Here is a 23,031-nt window from a genome sequence, read left to right as displayed (position 1 = left end):
TCATACAAGAGGATATTTAGATATATAAAAGATGTTGAATATACTATAATACTGGATTTTTGATAGGGTTGTGTATTATCTTAGGACATGATGACAAATAAAAAAAATGTATATTTTTTTTTATGCTTCCCGTATTCAGATATTGCAGGCCCTTGATCTACAGTGGTTATGTCCATTAATGTGGATACCTGATTTGAATTGACATTCTGCATTAGAAGATGTGTTCTAAGTTTTTTTTCAAGTTAGAGTTGATGATGTAATGCCCATCAGGTTGTTTCAAGAAGAAATATTTATTATATGAAATTTCCAAATAAAAAACTTAATATTTTTTTCTTCAATTAACTATAGATTTTTTTTTTTCAGATAGTAGGGGCTGTGTATGAGCCTGTGCCAGAAGGGCTGTACTCTGAAAAAGTGTCACTTACTATTAAAAGGTAGCTATTCATCTAGTTTTATTTTGACATCTTGCTGAAAGGATGTTTTGCTTTGTATGTTTCCAGCAGTGACAATACGACACTTTTTTTTACACATAAGCTCTTGACTGCACCATGTGAGGTGTTGACACCTGCAGGCTGCCTCCACCCTGATTTGAGCCTTTTCCCCTCATTGAAAGAATTGAGATCACCACCTCAGCCCTTTCCCCTTCACTCTTGATTCCAATGCTTTGTAGTCATGTTTGGTATGTTCAGGATTAGCCCTGGTATTGTCATTGGTGTCCATATGGATGAGCAACAAGGTAATGGCCCGAGGGTCAGATGAGTCTCGGGAGTCTTTCCACAATAGCCTGAACCTCACTAGCAAGAGATTTCGCAGTCAGATCAGTAGATAGGTACCCCTGTTCCCTACAGCAGGGAATCTTAAATGATTGTCAGCTGCTGCTTCTTATTTGTGACACTTGATTCAGACTCATCTGGCTCTGGTATGTCCTCTGTTAGATCTTGATCCTTCTCACCCATTTCCAGGTCACTGTACCTATTCTGTAGTTACAGATTTGCAGGTAGAGAATGAGCCTTCCTTCCGCTGGCAGAAGTCACAAACCTCCAGCCTCCCCCCGTCTCAGGAGCCTCTGTCCACTGTTCCTTTGAGGGTAGTATCTAGATTTCCCTCCTCTTTTGCATTGTTTATAGTTCTTATCTCTGCAGTCTCTGTGAAGATCTTGTCAATCTCCTGTACATCCTACTGACAGCACACGCTGCACTCCCTGCAGCCCAAGACCTGCACAGCAGTATCTCCCCATAGAAGTTCTGTCTGGGTTGGTGACTCTGAAGTGCCAAGGATAATTGTTCCAGCTGATGCTGGAGATTGTGCTCTATGGTGTGTTAATACCAAGGCTGCTTAGTGTCAAGCTGTCCCATACTGGCTTGAGCAGAGTTTTTGGGCCCCTTTGTGCACCTCCTGTACTATCTGTTGTGACAGCTTCTACGTCTCTCTTGAACGGGAAAATGCTGCTTGATAATTTTCTCACTATGAAGACTTTGGCAATAACATTTTTATAAGCTAGCAGATGTTCTCCCTTCAGTCTTTTTGCTTAAAATTATTTATGCCTTTCTGAAGTGTATCCATTTGTGAACTTTGAGTGCATAAGAACTTTAAATTGTTGCCTTGCTAAATTTCTGTTTTATCTCAAGTGCTGGCCATCATGGTTTAATAAATACCAATGGAGGAATGCAGTGGTAGGAAACAGCTTCCAAGAAAGAAGTAATTAGTATTCATTAGAGAATGTTTCTTTCTATAGGTGCTTGACTCCTGATGCAGAGACACGTCCAGACATAGTGGAGGTCAGCTCTCTGCTGTCTGATGTGATGATGAAATACTTGGATGTTTTATCCACCTCCCATCTCATGTTGGAGAAGAAAGTGGAGCGGGAGAGGAGACGAACCCAGAGGTACTTCATGGAGGCTAATCGAAATGCAGTAACCTGTCACCGTCAGCCTTCCATTTTACCCCAAGTAAGTACGTGTATTAGGCTTTATTTTTGCTTATCACTGTGTGCCATATCTGAGAAAATAAGGTACAATAATACAGGCAGAAAATAAATCAAAATGAAAAGACGCAAAGAGATTTTTTTTTTTTTTTTCTATCAGGGCTCAGTAGTTTGCACTGAAGAACCTCTGTGTAGTAAAAAAGTTTTTTAGGAATGGCTGGTTCCAAACTCATGGATTTTTTTTACATGTTCTTTGTCTTCATGTGCCTGGTTGAGTAGAAGGTTTGTAGTAATTGATAATATTTTTTTTCTGTAGTTTTTTGAACTATTGATCAAAGATAAGTATTTGTATTATACACTTTTTTTTTCCCTATCAATAAAAACTTTGCCAACAACATCCAAAAAAACCTCAACAAACCACTGTGGTTTGAAAAGTAAGAGGTATGAATATGGAATCAAGATACAAGGTAAGATTTGTAACGTAAAGCACTATGAACAATTATTTTCCATATTTATTGAATTTTCTTACCCTACATGTTTGGAAACTTGTTGTATATCATTATTTTTCAAATCTCGGTTTAGTCATTATCTTGCATAGCTATGATGAAATTTGTAAAAACACCTATGGATATAAAGCTGCTTGATTTTGGATTTCAATGCAATTATCCTGCTTTGAGAGACGAGTGTTCTATCCAGATACTTGTAAGATATGATATGACTTATAGCTTTACATTGCACTTAGAGTATAAATTTTTGTATAAATACTTTAAAAATACACCTATATACAAAAAGAAGAGGAAAGTTCCTCTGTATTTTAGGATATAATGGCTGGTCTTCTCAAGAAAGGAATATTGTAATTCTACTTCCACTCCACTGGATATTTTATTTTGTATATTAAATGAAACAGCTAAAAACAGGAGACTGAAAAAAATCCAGAACACTGCAGAAGCTGAGAGAGTATGGCTTGCTAATGACAAGTGGGAAACCCAGCTGTGTTCTTGCTCTAAGTAAGACAGAACAAATCAAGCTAGAATTTTCCAAATTTCAGAGGAGTGCTACAGGGCTTAGAAACAAAAGGAGCCATGTTGTTTCCTTGTTTTCATTATTATAGGGAAACTTTATGAAATTGGAGGATTTCTAAAAAAAAAAAAAAAAAAAAAAATCCTGAAAATTTTGACATTTGAAATTAAAAAAAAAAAAAAAAGACAACATTCTGATTTAAAACATTGGGAAGAATTTCAAGCAGTTGTTCCTGAAGTAAAAACTTTGTGAGGTATAGACAACCTAATTCATCTTAGTCGAGGCTCCAGCAGTTCCACAGCCAGGCAATTTGTCATTTTTCCATGATGTCAGACAATTCAGTGTTTCTGCCATGTTATTCAATGCTTTGTTGAAGTCAGTTATCTTATAATTTGTTTTCTTTCCACTGAAATGTACTTACGGCCTCCTTTTTCATCCCAGTTGTGTCACATTGTGAATGTTTCTGAAATAAAGTGCGTGCTCTGTGTCCTTGCTTATGGAACTATGCAGCATAGATCTTCTACAGCCAGAGCAAAATCCGTTTTATAAATAGTTTAAGACAAGTATGGAAACTGATAAGTAGGCAATGTGAAAGGTCAGTAGATGATGCTTAAGAAGTTTAGTTGCCTTGCCTGACAAGTATAGCACAGAATCCATTCCTGAAGAAAATCCTAGCGAATCATTATGAGTTTCTTACCTATATTTTTATTTTTCCTTGTCTTCTATAGACATTGTTGTTTATGTGAGAATAGGTGCAGATGTAAGGATGAGAGATGTTTAATAGAGTTAGTGTGTTCAGTTCTGAAAGGTTAAAATTTGCTGACATAACACAGAGTACAAAGAACCTAAACCAGTAGTTATAGTAGTAGTAATTATCTCACATAATACCTTTCATTTCAATGTGGTCAATATTATATTTTTGTGCCCTGGGTAGGAAAAAGTGGAAAGAAAAAAATTAGTTTGTGAGAGGTGAACAAACAGACCAGTGGAAGCTGAGTTTTCTGGGTTCCAAGCCAAATCAAAGCCCCAAAATAATAGCAGTTTTAAGTAATAATTAAAGTATCTTTTTAATATTTTCCTTCAAAGATATGAGAATAACCAAATATGAATATGGTTGCTTTTTTTTCTTCTTTTTTTTTTTTTTATTTATTTATTTATTTATTTTTGATATCTAGATTTGAAAAGTGTAGATATTACTTTGGCTAGGTACAAAAAACTCAAAATAAGATACTTCTAGTTCTTTGGAAATATGTATTTGAGTACATGGACATCAGCTATTATTAGCATATCTACTGCATATATCCTGATATATTGTTAACTTAAAAATAATGCTTAGAAGCCCTTGATAAGTATGTTCACATATTATTTGGCATATAAACAGAGTAACTTTTTTCCTTACTGCCAGATTTTTTTAGCTTAAAATACCAATATACCAAAAACAAATCAGGTAAAAACCTGCACTTTGTACAACAAAGTATGTTTTTCTTTAGAATGTTCAGTTGCCCTCCAAAACAACATAGAATGATGAATATTGAGATTATCTATATTAAGAATAAATTCTTTATTGTGAGGGTGGTGAGGCACAGGCACCGGAACAGGTTTTCCAGAGAAGCTGTGGATGCCCCATCCCTGGAGGTGTTCAAGGCCAGGCTGGATGGGGCTTTGGGCAACCTAGTCTAGTGGGAGGTGTCCCTGTCCGTGGCAGGGGGGTTGGAACAAGGTCATCTTTAAGGTCTATTCCAACCCAAGCCATTCTATAATTCTATTATTTTGAATGTTCAAGAGAAAAATGTAAATTTTACAATTTCAATCTGTCAGCTATCATATATATAACAATATAAGAATCATTTCTACCTCTCGCTACTCTTGACAGCCAGGTAGTCTGTCATGTCTGCCCATTTTTAATGTATTCTCAGAGTACCTTCCTTTTCTTCATTTCTGCATTTCTGGCTTGTACATCTGGCATACATGTACTGTCACGACCCTTCTCTATAGCAGGATTTTATAAACTGTATTCTTTGGGAAGTAAAGCTTATTTTCACTTTTGTATTAGTAATGTCATTTGAATGTATATTTTATTTTACAATCCTTAGACACAAATCTATATATTCAGATAAAGTTTCCACCAACTGTGCTGTACTGGTAGACTAAGATGCCTAGGTAATGGAAAAGTATGTACAACTTTTTTTTTTTTTTTTTTTTTTTTTGAGGATAGTGCAATCTAGAAGAGTAGCTCTATATCTAGCTTCTGTTAGGGCTAATGGGGTGTCAGAACTCATGCCTTACCAGTGTTTGGTCTAAGCTGGTCCATTTGGGTTACCATTAGTTGAGTGCTTTGTCTTAATGTTCAAATGCACAAGAATGTTTATGAGCAACATAAAAGTTTTCTCTCTGAATTTTCCTGGTTTCACACTTGAACTGGTGAGTCTTCCCCTGTTCCAGCATGCTACAAAGCATGCCACATAGACCCCAAAATGAGTCATTTTACCTTTACGTAGGATTTTTAGCTGCAGGTCATAGGACCTAGATCTGCAGATATCAAGGTTTTGCATCTCTAGTGGACTTGGATGTCACTGCTAGGAGCCATACTCTGATTGTTCTGCTTGATTGCAGCCTATGCTAAGAAGCCTGGCTTTATCTCCTGCAGAAGCAGATCAACTATTTATTGGGTAGAAATAGTGAAAGCAGCAATATAACAGTTTTCAGACAGGTCAGCATCTAAACTAAAGAGCCTGGCCAGACTTGAAATGTCTGTGCAGTTTTCTGTCTTCCATCCACAGCATGAATAATATACCTTCATAGATCTTTACATAATTAAAATATTTTTAGATAATTAAAATATTCTATTATGTCTTTTCAAGATTGGTTTAGAAACATCAGCAGTGTAAGTCTACTGATAACCTGACACTTTTTTGTATGTCGCTACTATGATGAAGACCCTAATGTAAATAACTATGATACGTTTCCTAGGAATGCCTGTAAATACAGAGCATATTACTGCTTCCATGCTTCTTTATCCACAAGAATCAAATTTGCTTATCTCAATCTGTTTCTTCATTCATGGGGGTGTGTGGCCAAAAGAGGAAGAGTTAAAGCTCATGGTTTACAAATCCATACTTTTGTAGTCACCCTGCAGGCTATAATAATTCTTGCGATTAAAAGCTGCCATCGATTTCCTCAGTTTTTTAGGAAAGAGGACAGGCTCACAGCTATGTGAAAGGCAAAGAAGGACAAAATGATGTAACCCTTTTTACCAAGTCATCTACCCCCACATCCAAATTCAGTTTTGCACTGTTGGCAATTTGATCCTGCTAATAAGTGCATTGATAGTTTCTAAGCATCACCACATGCATTACAAAGTAGTACTTAATTAGCAATTCAATTTTAATTCATCTATTTTTCTTGTTAACTCAGACACAGAAACAAAAATGGGAGCAATGTTCATTTTAATTTCCTTTTTCTGAGTAGCTGGATATGTCTTTTACTTGTTCAATTCAGACAATCAATGCATAAAGATTTTTCTTAAAAAAGCTATCTATGAAGGTGGTAGGTGTTTTTTATATTGGCTGAAGCAAATAGAGTATTTGATTATACATCACTAGAATGCAACAGGGTATTAGTGTTGCAGCAATATAGTCCAATCATTATATTAAGTTAAAATACTCTATTAATAGAAAAAAAAAAAAAGTGTGATAGTTCCAGTATGTGCACCACTGCGTACAATTCCCATTGCTTTGAAAATAAGTGAGGACTCAGGAATGTCATGGAAGTTTAGCATTCCACAAGCTGTTTTTTTTATCCATCTTTCACTCCGTTGATTTTGTTCTGACAGTTCTCTGTTTTGGAATTTAAGTAGCAGGTACTGGAATTAAAGTTTAAATGCTAGAAGTTACTGCTTTTAAGGGCAAACCCATAATACATTTAATTTCACTTCAATTATTATTGTGTCAAAGTGCTTCAATACAATCACAGAAATAAGGCAAGAAGAGTTGTCAGAAATTCTTGTTTCCAAGAATCTCCGAGCCTCAGAGCTGCGTGTCACTCCTGACTGGTATTTGACCATTCATTCATAAAAATGTTTAGCGATAGAAACATCTCTATGTCTCTATCCCATGGTAGGGAACAGTTTGGAAACAGCAGAAGTGTAGAAACAGAAACTGTCTTTACTTTCAGTGATTGAGTGTCTGAGTCAGTCTTTTATGCCTTACAAAGGTGATGTGTGGAGCACTATGAGGAGTCCTGAAGCACTATCAGAAGGTAATTGGAAAACCTGTGCATACCTGTAGCACAGTACAATGTGCTGTGTACTTTATCTGCAGTTTGTCTGATATTTTCTTCAGAAAATGCTGGTCTCACATTGTATGCTTGACAGAATAGATGTGTTATGTATGTCTTGTTTCCAGGAAATATACATGCGCGTATATGGCATGTATACAACACCTGAAATTGTCAGATCCACTCTTAACTGTTATATAATTGCTCTGAGAGCAGTAAATCCAGCATGTCTTCAGAACATTAGATTTGTAGAGCACGTTCAAACTTGTTACGTAGAGTATGAATACTTCTCTCTGCAGGACCCTAAGTAGATGCAGTGGTTAAGTCCCTCCTTTGTGCTTTGTGGTCTTAAATTCCAACCTAAATTTTACTCGTTGCACCTTAAGCTGCTTACTTTTTGTCCTCTCCACAGTGGAAATATGTGGGACTTAATTCTTACCTCTTATATCTCTCCTCTGTCATTATTTTAATTTGGACTGAATAATCAAATTCCATCAGTCTTTGTAAGTCATGTCTTCTAGACCTCTGATTATCCTCACATCTCTCCTTTGAGTGCTCTACACTTTTTTAAAGTGTAGTCAAAACTGGATTTAGTTACTCCAACTGAGAATCTTATTGGTACTGAGAAGAAAGATTACACAGCTCTTAGAGATGATTTTCCTCTTCTCATTTCACAGTATATTTACTTTTTCTTAGCAGCATGCTATTGTTCAGTCATGCTCTATTTCTGATCTACCAAAGTCCCCAAACCTTTTCCTGTAGAGATGCTGTCTTACTAGTCCTTCCCCAAGTCCATATGCTTGTACAGTTGTTTGTGCTCATAGAGCTTTGCATTTTCCCTCTTTGTTTTTTTTTTTTTTTTTCCCCAGTTTCTACAGTTTCTCAAACCTGTATTCAAAATCTGTCACTTGCATTGACAGAACTTTGTGTATGGTGTGTATGCTGTAATGTGACATATATGCATATATTGCAGCCTATGCATGTTTAATAGACATTGCATCTATCCCATTATGCAAATTATCATTGGAATTCAGTGACTGTATTGAGCATTTTTGGACCAAGGTCAAAAAGGATCCAGAAAAATTGTGCTCACTACCCATTTTCAGTATAACAAACCCTCAAAGTAGTGACCAAGTTGAGCACAATTTTTCTTGTCTGTTGTACAACCAGCTGTATTATTACGGTTTTCTCTAACTCACGCTTCCCTCGCTTTCCTGTAAAATATCATGAAAAACATTGTCAAAAGCCTTACAACATTACAGCAACATTGCAAATAACATATACTTCTTGTTGCCAGTGCACAAGAGCTGTTACCCTATTACAGAAAGAAGTAAGTTAAAATATGGTGGTTTTGATCTTTTTTTTTTTTTCTTTCCCTTAGCTCATCATGATTTACAGATTATTGTTAACAATTTGTCATTTGAGTGTGTAGTTCGGCATTAACAACATTTGATCCTTCTCTCCCTTTAGTCTGCTTTCTTTGTCATACAATAGGAAAGCTATCTCTCTTCAGTAATTGTGCACTGCCTGTTTGGCGCACAGAAAGCATGTCCATCTGCCATGACTAGACTGCTCTAAGTGAGCTTTAGAGTCACCCTTAGAGGCTGCCATACTGTGCTATGCTGCGGTAACTGCTATTGTGGCACCTCAGACATAAGTCCAGTGCTGAAATATAAAATTATTTTCCCAACAGAATTTAAAGTGAAAATCCTGATGAGCCATCTTTTACAAGTTAAGTTATAGTGTTGGGAATAGAACAAAAGATAGGGAAATAATTGAAGCAGACCATTACACAGGCAATGGTATAGTCAGTGCTCAGGGATGCATGAGTAAGGGTTAAGGAGAAAGGGTTTTCAGACTGTACCAATTCTGCTGTGTCCCAGTAAGGTCAAAATTCTCCATGAGAAAGACTGGGGAAGAACATTGTCTTAGATAAAGGCCGAATGGCCTTTAACACGTGGTAAGAATAAAATGATTTAGAAATGTATTATTATTATCTCCTGACATTACCTTAGTATTAAAGATAATAATTAGTTTAATCTGATCTGTTTATATGATTTATCCCCTGTTCTTTATCACACTTTGCTCTGAAAAATGTAAAACAAAAACTTGAATTTATTTAAGCACAACAGCAGCAGTATGAGAGGACTTGGAACAATATAGAAAAAGATCATAAAAACAGTCTGATTTCAAAAATCGTTGCATTAGAATAGAAGCAATAACAGGGATCAAGTATCTCTGTTCTTTCCGGAAAGGCTATAAACAAAGACAACAGCAGAGGTAGAATTTTATATTCATTAAAGAACCCCTTGCTAGAGGCAAGATTCAGCACTTAAATGTGACAGGTAAATAATTTATATTCCATGTTTTGATTTTCTTGGCTGTGCTTTGGTAATGCCAATCAGCATTTGGTCAGTTCAGCCTTGGCAAGTCTCTTTGGCATCTCATCACATCAAGTTCGCTTGGTATTTTACTACCATCTTGACTGTTGTGCAGGTTTTGTGCTGTCCAGAAGTCACCTTCTTAATATTATGTAAGATGGAAGAGAATAAATCTCCCACTGCTTGTATGTGGGATTCATACTGTCCTTGTCCAACCATTTATTTTTATGTTGTTCAGTTTCTTCATGGTCTGACATTTTTTTCAAATTTTTCTTTTTAGTGCTTGTTATGAAAAGACCTTCATCAAAAACAAAGATGCTTTTTATGTAAAGGCTCAAAATAATTAGGCTATATTAAGAATTTCACAAGTTTTGCAAAATCAATGGCTGAACCTGGCACTATCTAGTCCTGGACTAACAGCTATGTGGGAACTAAATGTACATTTTTATGTGTGTGTGGATACACAAGTGACTCTTTCACATTTTCTAATGGATGTTATATAGGGACGGTATGTAACATTTCCTTTTTGCTCTTTGTTGTCAGAAGCATTATGAGAAGTTGAGTCTTCTTAGCAGCACCAGTGGAACACCTAGTTGCAAAACTGAATTTTCAGAAAACATTGACATCCCAGCTGAAAGTTTTCAATCTGCATGTGGAAAAGATGAGGAAAGAACATATGAAGAAATCCTGATAGAGAACAACAGCACTTTAGAAAACTCTGAGAAAGGTATTAATTAGCAAAAGAAAAATCATGAGTTCTATTATGCTGCTCAGAGGTGGGTTAAAAGTTGCTTTCCTTTCATTTTTATGTGCAGATATGTTCTCAGAATTAGATGATGAGCGGGATGGATTGGACAATTCAAGTAGCTCCAGTCCAAGTCATTTGAAAGAATCTGCTTTTGGTAAGATCCCTTAAGAAGGAAGGGGTACAGTACTTTCTAACAGTTAAGTTGCCATGTATTCTAAAATAGTTGGGTATTTCATGATTCATTGCAAGTTCACCATCTGTTGTGGGTCCTAAGTAATACAAAATTAAAATAGCTGTGCCTCTGTGGCACCCATTTCCAGGATAATATATTTTCTGTCACATTTTCTTTATGTAGCTCATCCCTGTATGTTCAAGGAATGGCTATGGAAACTGGAATATTACTGAGCAACTTGACAAAGAAGGTGATTTTAGATTTGAGCATAAGGTAACTAAAGTTGATAAGAAACAGAAGGCAGACAGCATGAAAACTTTTGTCTCAGTAAGAGGAATTACATGCATATGAATAAATGGAGTGCAGTGTTAGAGGGCGTAAAAAAGAAAGTTGGAAGAGGCAAGCATTAGCTGTGTAGGTGAGTTCATTGAAAGGAATTGCAGGAATGCTTAATAACTAAATTCAAATTAGGAAGGGTTTATATGACAAAACACAGCAATCATTCTGCCTTTAGTTATTTATGGCAATCAGTTAGGAAGGCATCAGCTATGTTGGGTGTTAAGTAATAGTTTTTGTATTATATTCAAATATGAAAAGAAAAAAAGAAAAAAGATGTGACATCAGTAATCACTGTAGGCTGCCTGCTAAAATATGATCTATGGTGATCTAAGTATTAAATGGGATGGGACTCTGATCACATTAGAGGAAAATTAAAGAACATTTTATACTAGAAAAAGAGTAATATTAGAACTAAAGAAATGCAAGATTTTTGTTCATACTATGAAGTTCTGGCAGAAAATCTCTTTATCTTTTAAAATGTCCTTTTTAAATGTGAAGGTAATAAGATTAACAAATTTTACTGGTGCAAAGTTCCAGGCTTCAAAACCATAAGGTAATATTACTTAATCTGTTTGTAGTGCTACTTGCTAGCTAGATTTCCTTCAGATTTTGTTGCAGGTAGTGTAAAGCATGACTGCTATTAATTGAACTGTCTAGCCATTAGTGTAGAGCAACTAACTGATTTGATAATTCTGCTTATAATCTATTAACATAATTTGCTATTTATAATTGGATAGCCTGCCATTCTATAGACTGGATGACCTGTGGCAGCCAGCCTTGAGTCATTGTACACTTTCAGTCATTGTACACTTTTTTTCAATGACCAGCCAGTCATTGTACACTCTGCTCCCAGCAAATACATTTTAACTGATGTATAGGAACATCAAGATTACTTTCTCAAAAAAATAATAATGTGGTCATACATTCTTAGATCATCTGTTTGATGTTGAAGTTAGTATTCTGGATCAGTTGTAATAAATGCCAGCAGATCTTTTTTCTTTTCATGGAAAAAGAAAAGATAACTTCTTGAAAAATTATTATAAATTCCAGATATTTGGGTATTGCTTGTATTATGCTCCATTCATTGCTAATAAATGTCTAACAGTGTATTAATAATCAGCTATGGTTTTGTCAAGCACATCAGCATTGCAGGGAAAAATGTGACCAACCTTTATCTAGCTAATTTGGAAACTGCTGCCATGAAAAAGAGAATTTAAATTACAGGTGTATTGACTGGGGCTTTGACAGGGGCTGTCTTATGCTGCCATCATATCAATTTCAGAGAAAACAATCTGTAAATATGGAAAAATATCCCTCTAATTTAAAACTGGGTAATAATTTGTAAAAAGATGTCGTGTGCTGTGTTACTCAGCGGTGCAGAAGCTGATACGCAGGTGAGTGTGAGTATAACAGTGGTTTGCTTTTTTTAAGTCCACTAGTTGCAACAAATTTTTAATAATTTTACATAACCTGTGCTTTTTAATTATGCTTTAAAAAAAGGACTGTTGTTCTTAGTCTAGACAATGTAGTTCCACAACACCAATTTCTTTAGCAATTCCTATGATTGCCAAATGCAGGATATATAGATTCTGGAGTAGTGGTTTCATGCTCCTTGAAATGATTAATTCTACAGGATCAGATTATGCACATTTCAGACGCATAGAGGGAGTAGTGGAAGATATAATCTTTTTTTCCCCTGAATCTTTATAATTTGAAATGATAGAGATGGACAGAGGATAAGGACACAGTCAAAAAGCAATGCACAGTGGTAGGATGATAGCAGCTTATTTGCATTTTTCTTATTTTAAAATTAAGAAGGTTCCCAGCTACACCTTAGCTTAGTCATATATATATATTTTTAATTTGTTTTTATTTACAGTGCAAATATACCTGCATTTCTGCTGGTAAAACCAAATAGCAGGTGATCTCTCTTACTGCATAGTAGTTCAGAAAAGCTAGATGTCAGTTGGGTGAATGACAATTTAAATGTTTACTCTATCTCTGGGAAACTTTTTGGAAAATATTTTTTTGTTTCCTTGAATCATGTTTACTTACACTGCAGCCAGAACAATGTAGTATCATAAATAATGCTTCTAAAAGGCAGTAAAGACTAGTAGCATATTTTGCAGACTATCAGAAACCCTGTTTTTTATATACTTGCCCTCTGACCTTCTTCATAACTAAAAGGTAAATACACAATAGGTCCATTTCAGAATTGCTCAGCTCCTAGCTTTTCATGAGGCAAAGAAGACTTAATGTCCTGTCATTCTGCTGGATCTTGCTCATGAGTTTTTCTATTACCTCATACTGTAGTATCTGTGTCCAGTATTTGGAGGAATCTCTGATATTACATGACTTGTGACCAGTAAGCAAAGAAGCTGACATTCAGGACTCCCTTTTCTTGCCAAAATTTCTGTAATGTAATTGTAATGTAATAGTATTCAGAGTAACTATATAGGGAAGAGACAACAGATCTGCCAGAATATTACAGTGAAGTAACTCTAGAAAGGCCTTCTATGTCTGTCTTCGAACTTTTAGAAAAACAACTTGTTTACAAATTGACAGAACGTGAGTCTTGTGCAGGTAATGCCCAAAGCAGTCAAAAGTATGAAGTGCAATAACTGGGAATTTATAAAACTAGGATACTTTCAATAAATGAACTCCGCACGTGTGGTGCTTTTACTTGGGTGAGCAGCCAAGTTGCACCATGGCCACTCTCTCACTCCCCCTCCTCAAAGGGAAGGGGGAGAAAATATGACACAAAGGGCTCAAGGTTTGAGGTAAAGGGGGAGATCGCTCAACAATTAACGTGATGGGCAAAACAGACTCAGAGTAGGGAGATAATAAGATTTATTGCCTATTACTAACAAGCTAGAGAAGTGAGAAACAGAGGAAAGAAACCAAAAATGCCTTTCCCCCATTTGCCCTCTTCCACCTCCTCCCCCTGCGCAGTGCAGGGGAACAGGGGATTGGGGCTGCAGTCAGTCCCTAACACTTCGTCTCCGCCACTCCTTCTCAGTCACTCTCTTCCTCTGCTCCACGTGGGGTCTCTCCCATGGGATGCCGTCCTTCCCAAACTGATCCTGCGTGGGCTTCCCGCAGGCAGCAGCTCTTCAAGAACTGCTCCAGATATGGGTCCGTACCATGGGGTCCATCCGTCAGGAGCAAACTGCTCCAGCCTGGGTCCCCCACGGGCAGCAGCTCCTGCCAGGTCACCTGCTCCCGCATGGGCTCCTCTCCACAGGCTGCAGGTCCGGCCTGAGGCCTGCTCTGGTGGGGGTCCTCCACAGGCCACAGCCTCCGTCAGTGCAGGTCCACCTGCTCCACCGTGGTCTCCTCCACAGGCTGCAGCGTGGAACCTTGTTCCACCGTGGCACTCCATGGGCTGCAGGGGGACAGCCTGCTTCACCATGGTCCTCACCACAGGCCGCAGGGGACTTCTGCTCTGGTGCCTGAAGCACCTCTCCCCCTCCTTCTTCACTGACCTTGTCGCCTGCAGGGCTGTTTCTCACTCCTTTCTCTCTCCCAGCTGCTGTGTAGCAGCAGTTTTTTTTTTTCCTTTTTTTTTTTTTTTTTTTCCCTTTCTTAAATATGTTCTCACAGAGGTAAAAACAACATGGCTTATTGGCTCGGCTCTGGCCAGCAGCGGGGCCTTTATCTAACATGGGGCACCTTCTAGATCCTTCTCACAGAAGCCACCCCTATGGCCCCCTGCTACCAAAACCTTGCCACGTAAACCCACTACAGCCATGTTGTACGTAGCAAATAATGGGACTCTGAGTCAGGGTCATCACTTAGCTCCAAATTTATCTGGTTTTGAGAGCAACAGCAAACGTACTAGGAAATATCCATTCGGTAACGGCACCTGCTGTCTGGAGCTAGTAGTTTCATTCAAAATTTGGGCTTTGGGCAAAATTTGCAGGCAGCTACCTTGTGTCTTGCAAGTTCTATGATCACAGAGCTTTTTCTTATTATTCAGAGTGGTTGTACTTGGTGTTGGATTTGATGATTTTAGAAGATACTGCTTCTTCAAGACATTACCCCCAAGACTCAGCCTAAGATACTCTTGCATCTTCTGTACATGGTTCTTTAGGTTGTATCGAGAAAGCTTCAAGAATTTAGTTGAAAATGATTATAACATTGAGAAACTCAGAATTTGCACAATGAGCTGTCTGTGGAGAGCTTCAGAGATCTTAGTGTTTTGTAGGTTTGTTTTTCCCAATTTGCCTTTGTCCAGGGTTCAGATTTCTCTTGAGACCTTAATCTAATGTCTGTGATTTTTTAAGATATCAACTAGATTAAAATCTGCCAAGACCTGTTTTTCCTGTATGGTGCTTGGGATAAGCTTAAAGTATGTTTATAGCAACTTCTGTTTGTGTACATGTAGTCACTGCTAGTAAACTTATGCTGTTTGATCTGCAAACCAGATTAATGTTGCTAAGGATATTCATGCCAGCGTACAGTGATTTAAAGGGCAGTTTACTAGGAGTATTTCATATAAATAAAGGTAATTTGACAGGTAATTCATCCTGACAAGATTATTAAGCTGTCATTCAAAAAAAAAAAAAAAAAAGCCACTTTCTTTACTTCCATTTCATTCAGGGAGATAGACTGAAGTTGTCTGTTAATGTGAAATCTTGATTCAGTTTTGGTATCACCTTGACTAAACTTGAAAGAGTTTTCAGAGTTTTATTTATTTATAGATACCTGTGAAGTGAAAGCTAAAGTGAAACTTTCTATCCTTCTAGGTTTTTCTGAACTTGTATTACGTTGTAAGCTGTTTTCTTGAAATCATGTGGTTAGATGCCTGCAACAGAAAAACACTTAACTGTGTATTAGAATGTATCTGTATGATTTGCACTGATACCAATGAATGCTATGATGTTAAACTCTTAGAAGTTACTTTAATTACATCAGCTATTAAAGGCTAGAGTAGCAGTGAGAAAAAATCTTGATATCTCACTTGATTTATTTTTAAAAATCATCAAGGAATCTTCATAGAGCTATTCAGAATAGTGAGCCTTATGCTAATCAAAATCTTTGAATTTTGTACGTCTTTCACATTCCAACAAAGGTGGGCACAAAACAGGAAAGACAGAGCATTTATGTTTCATTTTCCATGAGATCATCTTGAACTTAAGAAATTCCCTCTTGCAAGACATTTGAACACAACATACATTGCCTTGCTCTTCCCATTCATAGTAGAGGAGTAACAATGGTAAAAGGAAATATTATTCAGCTAAAACCCTGGGCTGAACATCAGGATCTACTATGTGCTTCATGACTTCTGCCAGTTAACTTTCCTAAACATCTGTGTAGTTTCTTACTCCCTGTCTGGCTTAGAGTGCTTAAAGTAACTCTTACAAAAAAGGCTATTACTAGAGTCATTAGTGTTTGATAGGTGCAGGTATACACACATGAATATGCATTATAATGGTTTTTAGATGTCTGAGTCTCCTTGTTGAAGAAATTATTCGGATGCATTTTCATAGTATCTAATATAGAGACTCTCGCCATTGTAGTTGCTCAGTGGGTTTCTAACATAATAACAAGCTATAAAAATGTGGCTGAAGGGTGTTAGCTGTTGTTTAGTGATGTTCTGCAACATGATTTTTTTTTTTTTAATTTCTTTTCACTTTAACAGTAATAAGTATTTTCCTAATTTTAGCATATGAATCAGTAAATATTATATCTCTGCCATGTACAATGAGTGGTGATACAGACTCTTTGGTGTGAAATACCATGCACTTGCAAATACACTCATAAGCTGTCAGATTTGCAAGTCAAATGTGGTGAGTCATCTAACTGATCAAGAACTTTTGGATATGAGCTCTTTACTGATAGAGAGACTGTTTCTTTGAAACAGCCAAAGGGTGTAGTATTTCAGATCCAATTTAGCATATAAATTATTGTAAAGGGGAGCTGTTTTTAAAATTCCAGGAAACAGCTGTGTTCAGTCTTAGTTTTCTAGCCAGGTATCTTCTGTTACAGATTTTCTCCCGTAAATATTACATAAATATATTATATTTTGGGTTTATAGCAGAGTGCCTGAGGCTGTAACTCAAAATCCTTATCTCAAGCAGCATGGTTCAGGTTTGGTCAGAGCTTCTACTTTTGTCTATTTATTATTGTGTCTGCAGCATACACAGGTAAAATATCTATTCCATGAATAGGTGCAATCATAACTTTTCTTTTCAAAAGGCCTTGCTTGCTCACTAGGCAGTGGACACTGCATTTTCCTATCTGTTTTTAAAAATCAATTGAAATATCTTTGCATCTTTAAGGGACTGGTTTGTTTGCATCAACTACTCTTACAAAACCTACTTTTAGGCTAACTACTACAGAGTTTCAAAGTCTGTTTTGCTAAACAGAACATTAGCAAGAAATAAAATACTGTTTCATTTTTTTTCTTTCTTTCTGTCTATCTGTCTGTGTGTCTTCCTTTTAAGCAGACAGGTTTGGCCAAAATAAAAGATACGTAATTTGGGGGGAGCTTAAAGTGAATTGTGTGTGACAGATGCCAGCCTCCTCCAAGTTGTTTTTTTTTTTTTTTTTAAATTCATGTCAGAGGATCTGAGAAAAATAGGAAAAATAGAGGCACTGTATTTCAGAGCACAACTGAAAGTATGTTTGAAAACAAGGAAAAAATTTAAGATTCTCAGAAATGTGTTTGTTCTCTGAAAGTCCTCTGCTGTTGCTCTAGAACTAATATAACTACAGTAGTAATACCAACAGCAGGAAAGCTAGTGTAAGATTATGTAATCTTTATTTTATTAGCTAGTATTTGAGTGACTAGGTGCTTCTGTTCTTGTTTTATGATGATGTTTGTGATGTTACTAGTGTGGAAAATAATCTTATGTATGCAAGGATATGGGGTTTTGTATCAAAAATCAGTGATTGTATGGGAAAAATGAATTTCCTTATTTTACTAGTTAGATGAAATATCTATGGTTAGATGAAATATCTTCTGATTTAGGCATATGTTTATTCCTTTCCTTTCAAAAAGCATGCGTAGGAGAGAGCGGTCTCATGTCAAAATCAGCATGAAAGGAATGGTTTTGTAGGAATGTTTTAAGACTAGTGCTTAAGATGTCTGCTTAAGACAAATGCTTGTATTAAGACAATGTTTTCCAAGTACATAAAAAATAAATAACATCAAATATTACTCTTTCCGATTCATATTTTTTTTTTTGGCACTAGGCAATACATGATAAAAGTTTGGTTTCAGTTTTATTGCTGATTGGATGTTTGACCAATTACTGGTCATATACCTGTCTTCGAGGTCTTAAAATCAGTAGGATTATTAAAGAGGTAAGGTATTAGATATGTAATAGATTGCAAAGTTAGCTGATAGAATGGTGCCAATAAAACTTTGGTAGAACAGGGTTTAGACAACCTGTCAAAGGTCCTCTGAGAAAGCGTGTAAATATTCTAGCTTCTTATCCAGACTAGAGATGTTGTGGCTACAGTGGTAGCAGTAACTGAGGTAGATATTTAATGCTAATCCAGATACATCTTCTATGGGCATACAGTCAGCATGTTGTATGTTTCTGTGAAATTCTGAAACTATTTAATAAAATGCTGTGCAGGGCTGAGACTAAATTGCAAGTGCATTTTTGACACACCAAACAGCAACTCCATATTCAAATGTGGATTTAGAGTTTATTTACCATTTCTGTTTAAAAGCTATTTTGACACCATATCAGGGAAATAGAAAGTATTATTATGTATATGTATATATATTTATTTTAATGCAGAGATAATATTTATGCATTTGTTTCAGGTATAATTAAACGAAGTCTCAGTGCTTCTGAAAGACAACCTCAGATTAGGTAGGTATAATTTATGATTTTAATATGGATTATATAATTGACCATCGTTATGATCCTTATTAGTCAGTCATTTCACAACAGAACACCTGCACGATTTACCTCCATGAAACATTTCCTTACCGTTACAACTTCATTTTGTCTCAGCCAATGACAATCAGTCTGCCTGAAGATATTATTTGAGGATGTTTGCACACAGAAGCTTTACGTGAATAATTTAAGGACTAGCAGTAAACTGATAAATTTAAAAGTGAACCTTGCTGCGTCAGCTTAAACTGACATAAGTTGGTTAGACAAATTCTGCTTGTGCATTTTTAAGCAGCTATTTTTCCACAGAAAAATGTGCTTGCATGTTTGATGGTGTAGAGTAATATCATGACCCTTTGAACACTTCTAGACCTTCTGTATAAACTTAGATATCTATTTCTGGAATTTTGGAGTGCTGCTCATTGTCTCCAAAACATAAATGAAACAAACCAAAAAATATAGCATGTTTTCCCCTATTCTTCTTCTAAAAGTCTTTCATTTTTTTTCTGTAATTAGTTAAGAAATGCCTCAAATGCATTCTTGACCAAACATTATTTTTTCTAATGTCTTTGACACTGCTTCTACTCATAGATTGTTCTTTATAGCTTCATTCCTGCTTTTCTTTCACATGTGAAAAAAGCCAAAAATGACTTGTCTTCATCTACCTTCTGATTTTTTCCCCTTACCTTTAACTTAATTAGGTAAGCATTTATAATAGTGGCATTGATTCCTCTCCTGTTTCATTAGTCCCTGTTTGATTCAGCTTTTATTTAAAGAGTATTACTGAAACAGCTCTTACTAAGCTGTTTTAGTGACATCTTGCAAATCACAGTCCCTCAATTTCCTTGACCTGCAATTTATCAGTGGCACTTTCTTCATCTTCTTGAAATCATGTTTTTCTGACTCCCTTCTTTTCTAATTCTCCTATCTTTTGAAACTGTTCTTAAGTTGAAACTATTATTTCAAGAAGGTTGCATGTGGCTTTATCACATAATCACATCTTTTTTTTCTTCTGCATCTTGTCTTTTCATATACTTATTCATCTACCTACCAAATCATGCTGTAAATCATGAACTTAGTATGATTAGCAAGACAGTACATCAGATGTTTTTCCTTCAGTCTATACTAAATTTTTGCTCATCTCTCTAAGATCTCTTCATGGCCATGCAGCCATATAGTTGAGTTCTATATAACTACAAGGAAACTTGTAATTGTCCATACCTCTACTTCTGCCCATCCTGTCCAATACCTTGGGATCTGAGCACCTGCTTTAACTTGCACATCTCTCAAAGTTGCATTCAGAATATGTCTAACTGTTCTGCCTGTCATCTCTAAGATTAACCATTCCTATTGATCACTCTGTTAAATCTCCTGCTTGAGTTCATAGCAGGAAAATCACCTGAAATACCCATTTAAGACAGTAAAATATATCCTCTTCCTAACTGTCATGCAAGCAACATCACTGGTTTTGATGCCTGCTTTCTAGTCACTCAAATGCCCATTCAGAACACTGCTGCAAGGAACATTTCTATAGCCTTACCTTCAACCTGGCTGTTGTCTGTGTGTACGCTTTCACCAGTGCATTGTCTGTCACTTCAGAAACAGTCTTTTATTATCGCTTTCAAAGTTGTTCTTAGCATATCACCATCCTGTCTGTCACTTATCGCTCACTAGCTTTCCAGCTTTAGCCCCTGCTGAAGTCAGTAATGGCAGACTCCTAATGGTTGAATGCTGAAGCAAGCACCTTTGTTTTTAATCCCTCTCTGCCCCTCACATAAACATTAGCAAAACTATCTTCTTATCCTTCTTCATAACTTCTCATTGAAACTCTCATTTTCTTTACTGCTTAAAAAGTAAGTAAAAATTATTACCAGGATAGAGTTGTCGAGGCTGCTGTCCATCAGGACATCATATTTGTTCTTTCTGTTCACCATTTGTCTGTATCCATTTGTTGTTGCTTATCTCTGCTGATGAAATCTTCAGGCTAGGACAGTGTTTGTATTAAGTATAGCTAGCACTGAAACATATAGGATTATATTTCTGGCATTGAGATATTGTTCTACTAATGATCTAATAATATTCTTTTATTTTTTATGTTTACCATTTTGGACATGTAGAGTAAACCAGACTTATAAACACATAGTCATAAACTAGTGAATTGGGACAGACTTTGTTTAGAGGAAATGTGAAAAGGAGTCAGGGAATTCTAATATTTTCTCTACTGCGTCTGATGATGCCAAACATAACTAAAACTATTTTATTTTGTTTTGATTCATTTTATTTTGTTTTGCTTTAATAATAGAGATTGTATTGAAGGCCTGGGATCAAGACTGCGACCAGGTAACTTTGTGCCTGTGACAAAATCAAAGTTTAACTGAAATTAAACTTAATAGTTTCCAAGTTTTTAAACCGTATTTTCCTATTACATATACAATGTCGCCTCTTTTATTTCCTCATCTTTACTGCCTTTTGATCTGACCTTGTGAGTGCCTCTATTCATGTGCAAGGCCCGCATTAAGATAATTCACCAGTGGCAAGGTGGCAGTTTCATAGCCTTCCAGTTGCAGTTCTTTGCAATGTGAAAAATCATGGTATTATCTAATAAGTGTATTTTAAAATTATAGAAAGGCAGAGAATTGCATTCCAGATACAAATATGTTGTCTGATAAATCATGGAATTTTTTAAAAATATAAATTCCAATAGTAAATCAGTATGACTTCATTTTAATGTTCATTATCTTAGCTCTGCTTCTACTGAATGCAATGGGAATCACTCCTATAAAAGGAGTATTTCTTAGAGCCCTTGTAAATTATGAAGCATTTATACATGACTAATGAAACAAGTTTTGCATTGGTGATACTTTTCTCTCCTACTGAGAAACTTCAGATATTGTAAGCTGCTAAGCTGTGACTTCAGAATACTTAATATTGTCTGAATTAAATAATAGTTGAAAGAAAAATATTTTGAGTAGTTGGAATATTGATCACCAAAAAACATGACTATGTGTGTATACTAACTTATTTCAGTGCTTTTTGATATAAAAGCTGCATTAGAAATTTTAATTATGCAGTACAAATAATATTTTTTCAAAAAAATTTTCAGGGCTATTTACTAATGAGTGCCATTATAATAGCAACACACACTTTAAACGAACTATCCAGCCATAATGCATCAGAGCTATAGTGATCTGCAGACAAACACATTAGCCTTTGCAAATAATTTTGGTCCTGTGGGTAATTTAAGCAATTTTGATATCTTTTGTCAGTAATGTTTTATTCTTGAGAAAAACAATGTAATTTGTGTAAGGTCTAACCCGAGAAGAAAAGGGCACTTGATGGTGCCTTTTCTTCTGGAAGTAGACATATTTAAAATAAAATCTACTGTTATGTTAAATGGTTTGAAGAAAATTTATTGATTTATTGGGATCCTCCAAGGTACTTGAAGGTTTGCTGTTGTTATGCTCCTAAAAGTTTTGATCAAGTCCTCACTGACCTATTCACACACAACCTTTCATTGCTCAAATAATGTTAGTCCTATTTATTTGAAAACAATAACAAAACAACAACAGTAGAGTTGTCTGGAGTAAATGGATTTTATGGGAACTCCTGAAGTTCCTAGCTGAACTGGGGTCTTTAGCAGTCTTTGAAACACATAGACATTATATGTATTTTAAGTATCGAAACTGGTCCACCTAGACTGGTAAGTCGTATTGTTGTTGACGTACTAGAAAAGAGACAAAGCACTATACCCTGAATAACAGAGAAATCAATGGTAGGTCCTGATCAGTCTTTTCTGTTTATCATTCTAAGCATATTTTTCTTAAGGAAAAAAATAAAATAAACACCATCTAAGAGATGCAAAAGAAAGGAGACTGATTTATTTGCTTTTATTTTTTTAATAAAAGTCATTAACAACAAAGAAGTCAAATACCACAGGACAGGGACCAGTCAGAAAGGTAGTATGTTGAGGAAATAAAGTTTTAATCACTGTCCTAATAAAAACTGAAGATTCCTAGGTTGTAATGGCAAGACCATGCTATTCGTTTTAGGATTTGATCTCTCAGTGTTGAAACGGTTGGTGGAGAGGTGATGATGAGATGAATAGAGCTAAACAGAAATTGTTCTTCTCATGGCACATCTTGTTTTAGATCATTATAGCATGGCTTCCACTGTCATCTTGAGCAGAAAGGCCAAGGTAAATTCTTCCTTAAGTAGCTCAAGTGAAAAGCTCTCTTCTTCTCATTGATTATTAAGAGGAGTCTTTGGGAAAAAATGTTAAACTGAATCCCTCTCTGAACCTATCTGCCAAAAGGAAT

General features: G+C 36.0%; 1 protein-coding gene across 15 annotated transcripts in view; it reads left to right on the top strand.

Moving 5' to 3' along the window:
* NEK10 (NIMA related kinase 10) overlaps positions 1-23,031 on the top strand; it is a 107,854-nt gene that overhangs the window by 50,863 nt on the left and 33,960 nt on the right. For 12 of the 15 annotated variants that reach the window (XR_010829234.1, XR_001203662.3, XM_013172028.3 and 9 more), the window contains 6 exons: positions 364-434; positions 1,736-1,949; positions 10,144-10,327; positions 10,416-10,502; positions 18,643-18,691; positions 21,018-21,055. Coding sequence is in view for 11 of the 15 variants with exons in the window: in XM_013172028.3 (XP_013027482.3) it covers positions 364-434; positions 1,736-1,949; positions 10,144-10,327; positions 10,416-10,502; positions 18,643-18,691; positions 21,018-21,055 (643 nt within the window). In the remaining 4 variants the exon portion in view is untranslated. Of the gene's footprint in view, positions 1-363; positions 435-1,735; positions 1,950-10,143; positions 10,328-10,415; positions 10,503-10,703; positions 10,794-18,642; positions 18,692-21,017; positions 21,056-22,764; positions 22,911-23,031 lie in introns of those variants that run through there. The other 3 variants (XR_007168013.2, XR_007168015.2, XM_066991937.1) reach the window with 3 other exon arrangements.

This window comes from Anser cygnoides, chromosome 2, assembly GCF_040182565.1.
Source record: "Anser cygnoides isolate HZ-2024a breed goose chromosome 2, Taihu_goose_T2T_genome, whole genome shotgun sequence".
NCBI classification, from domain to species: Eukaryota; Metazoa; Chordata; class Aves; order Anseriformes; family Anatidae; genus Anser; species Anser cygnoides.
This window is presented reverse-complemented; position numbering and strand designations above follow the sequence as displayed.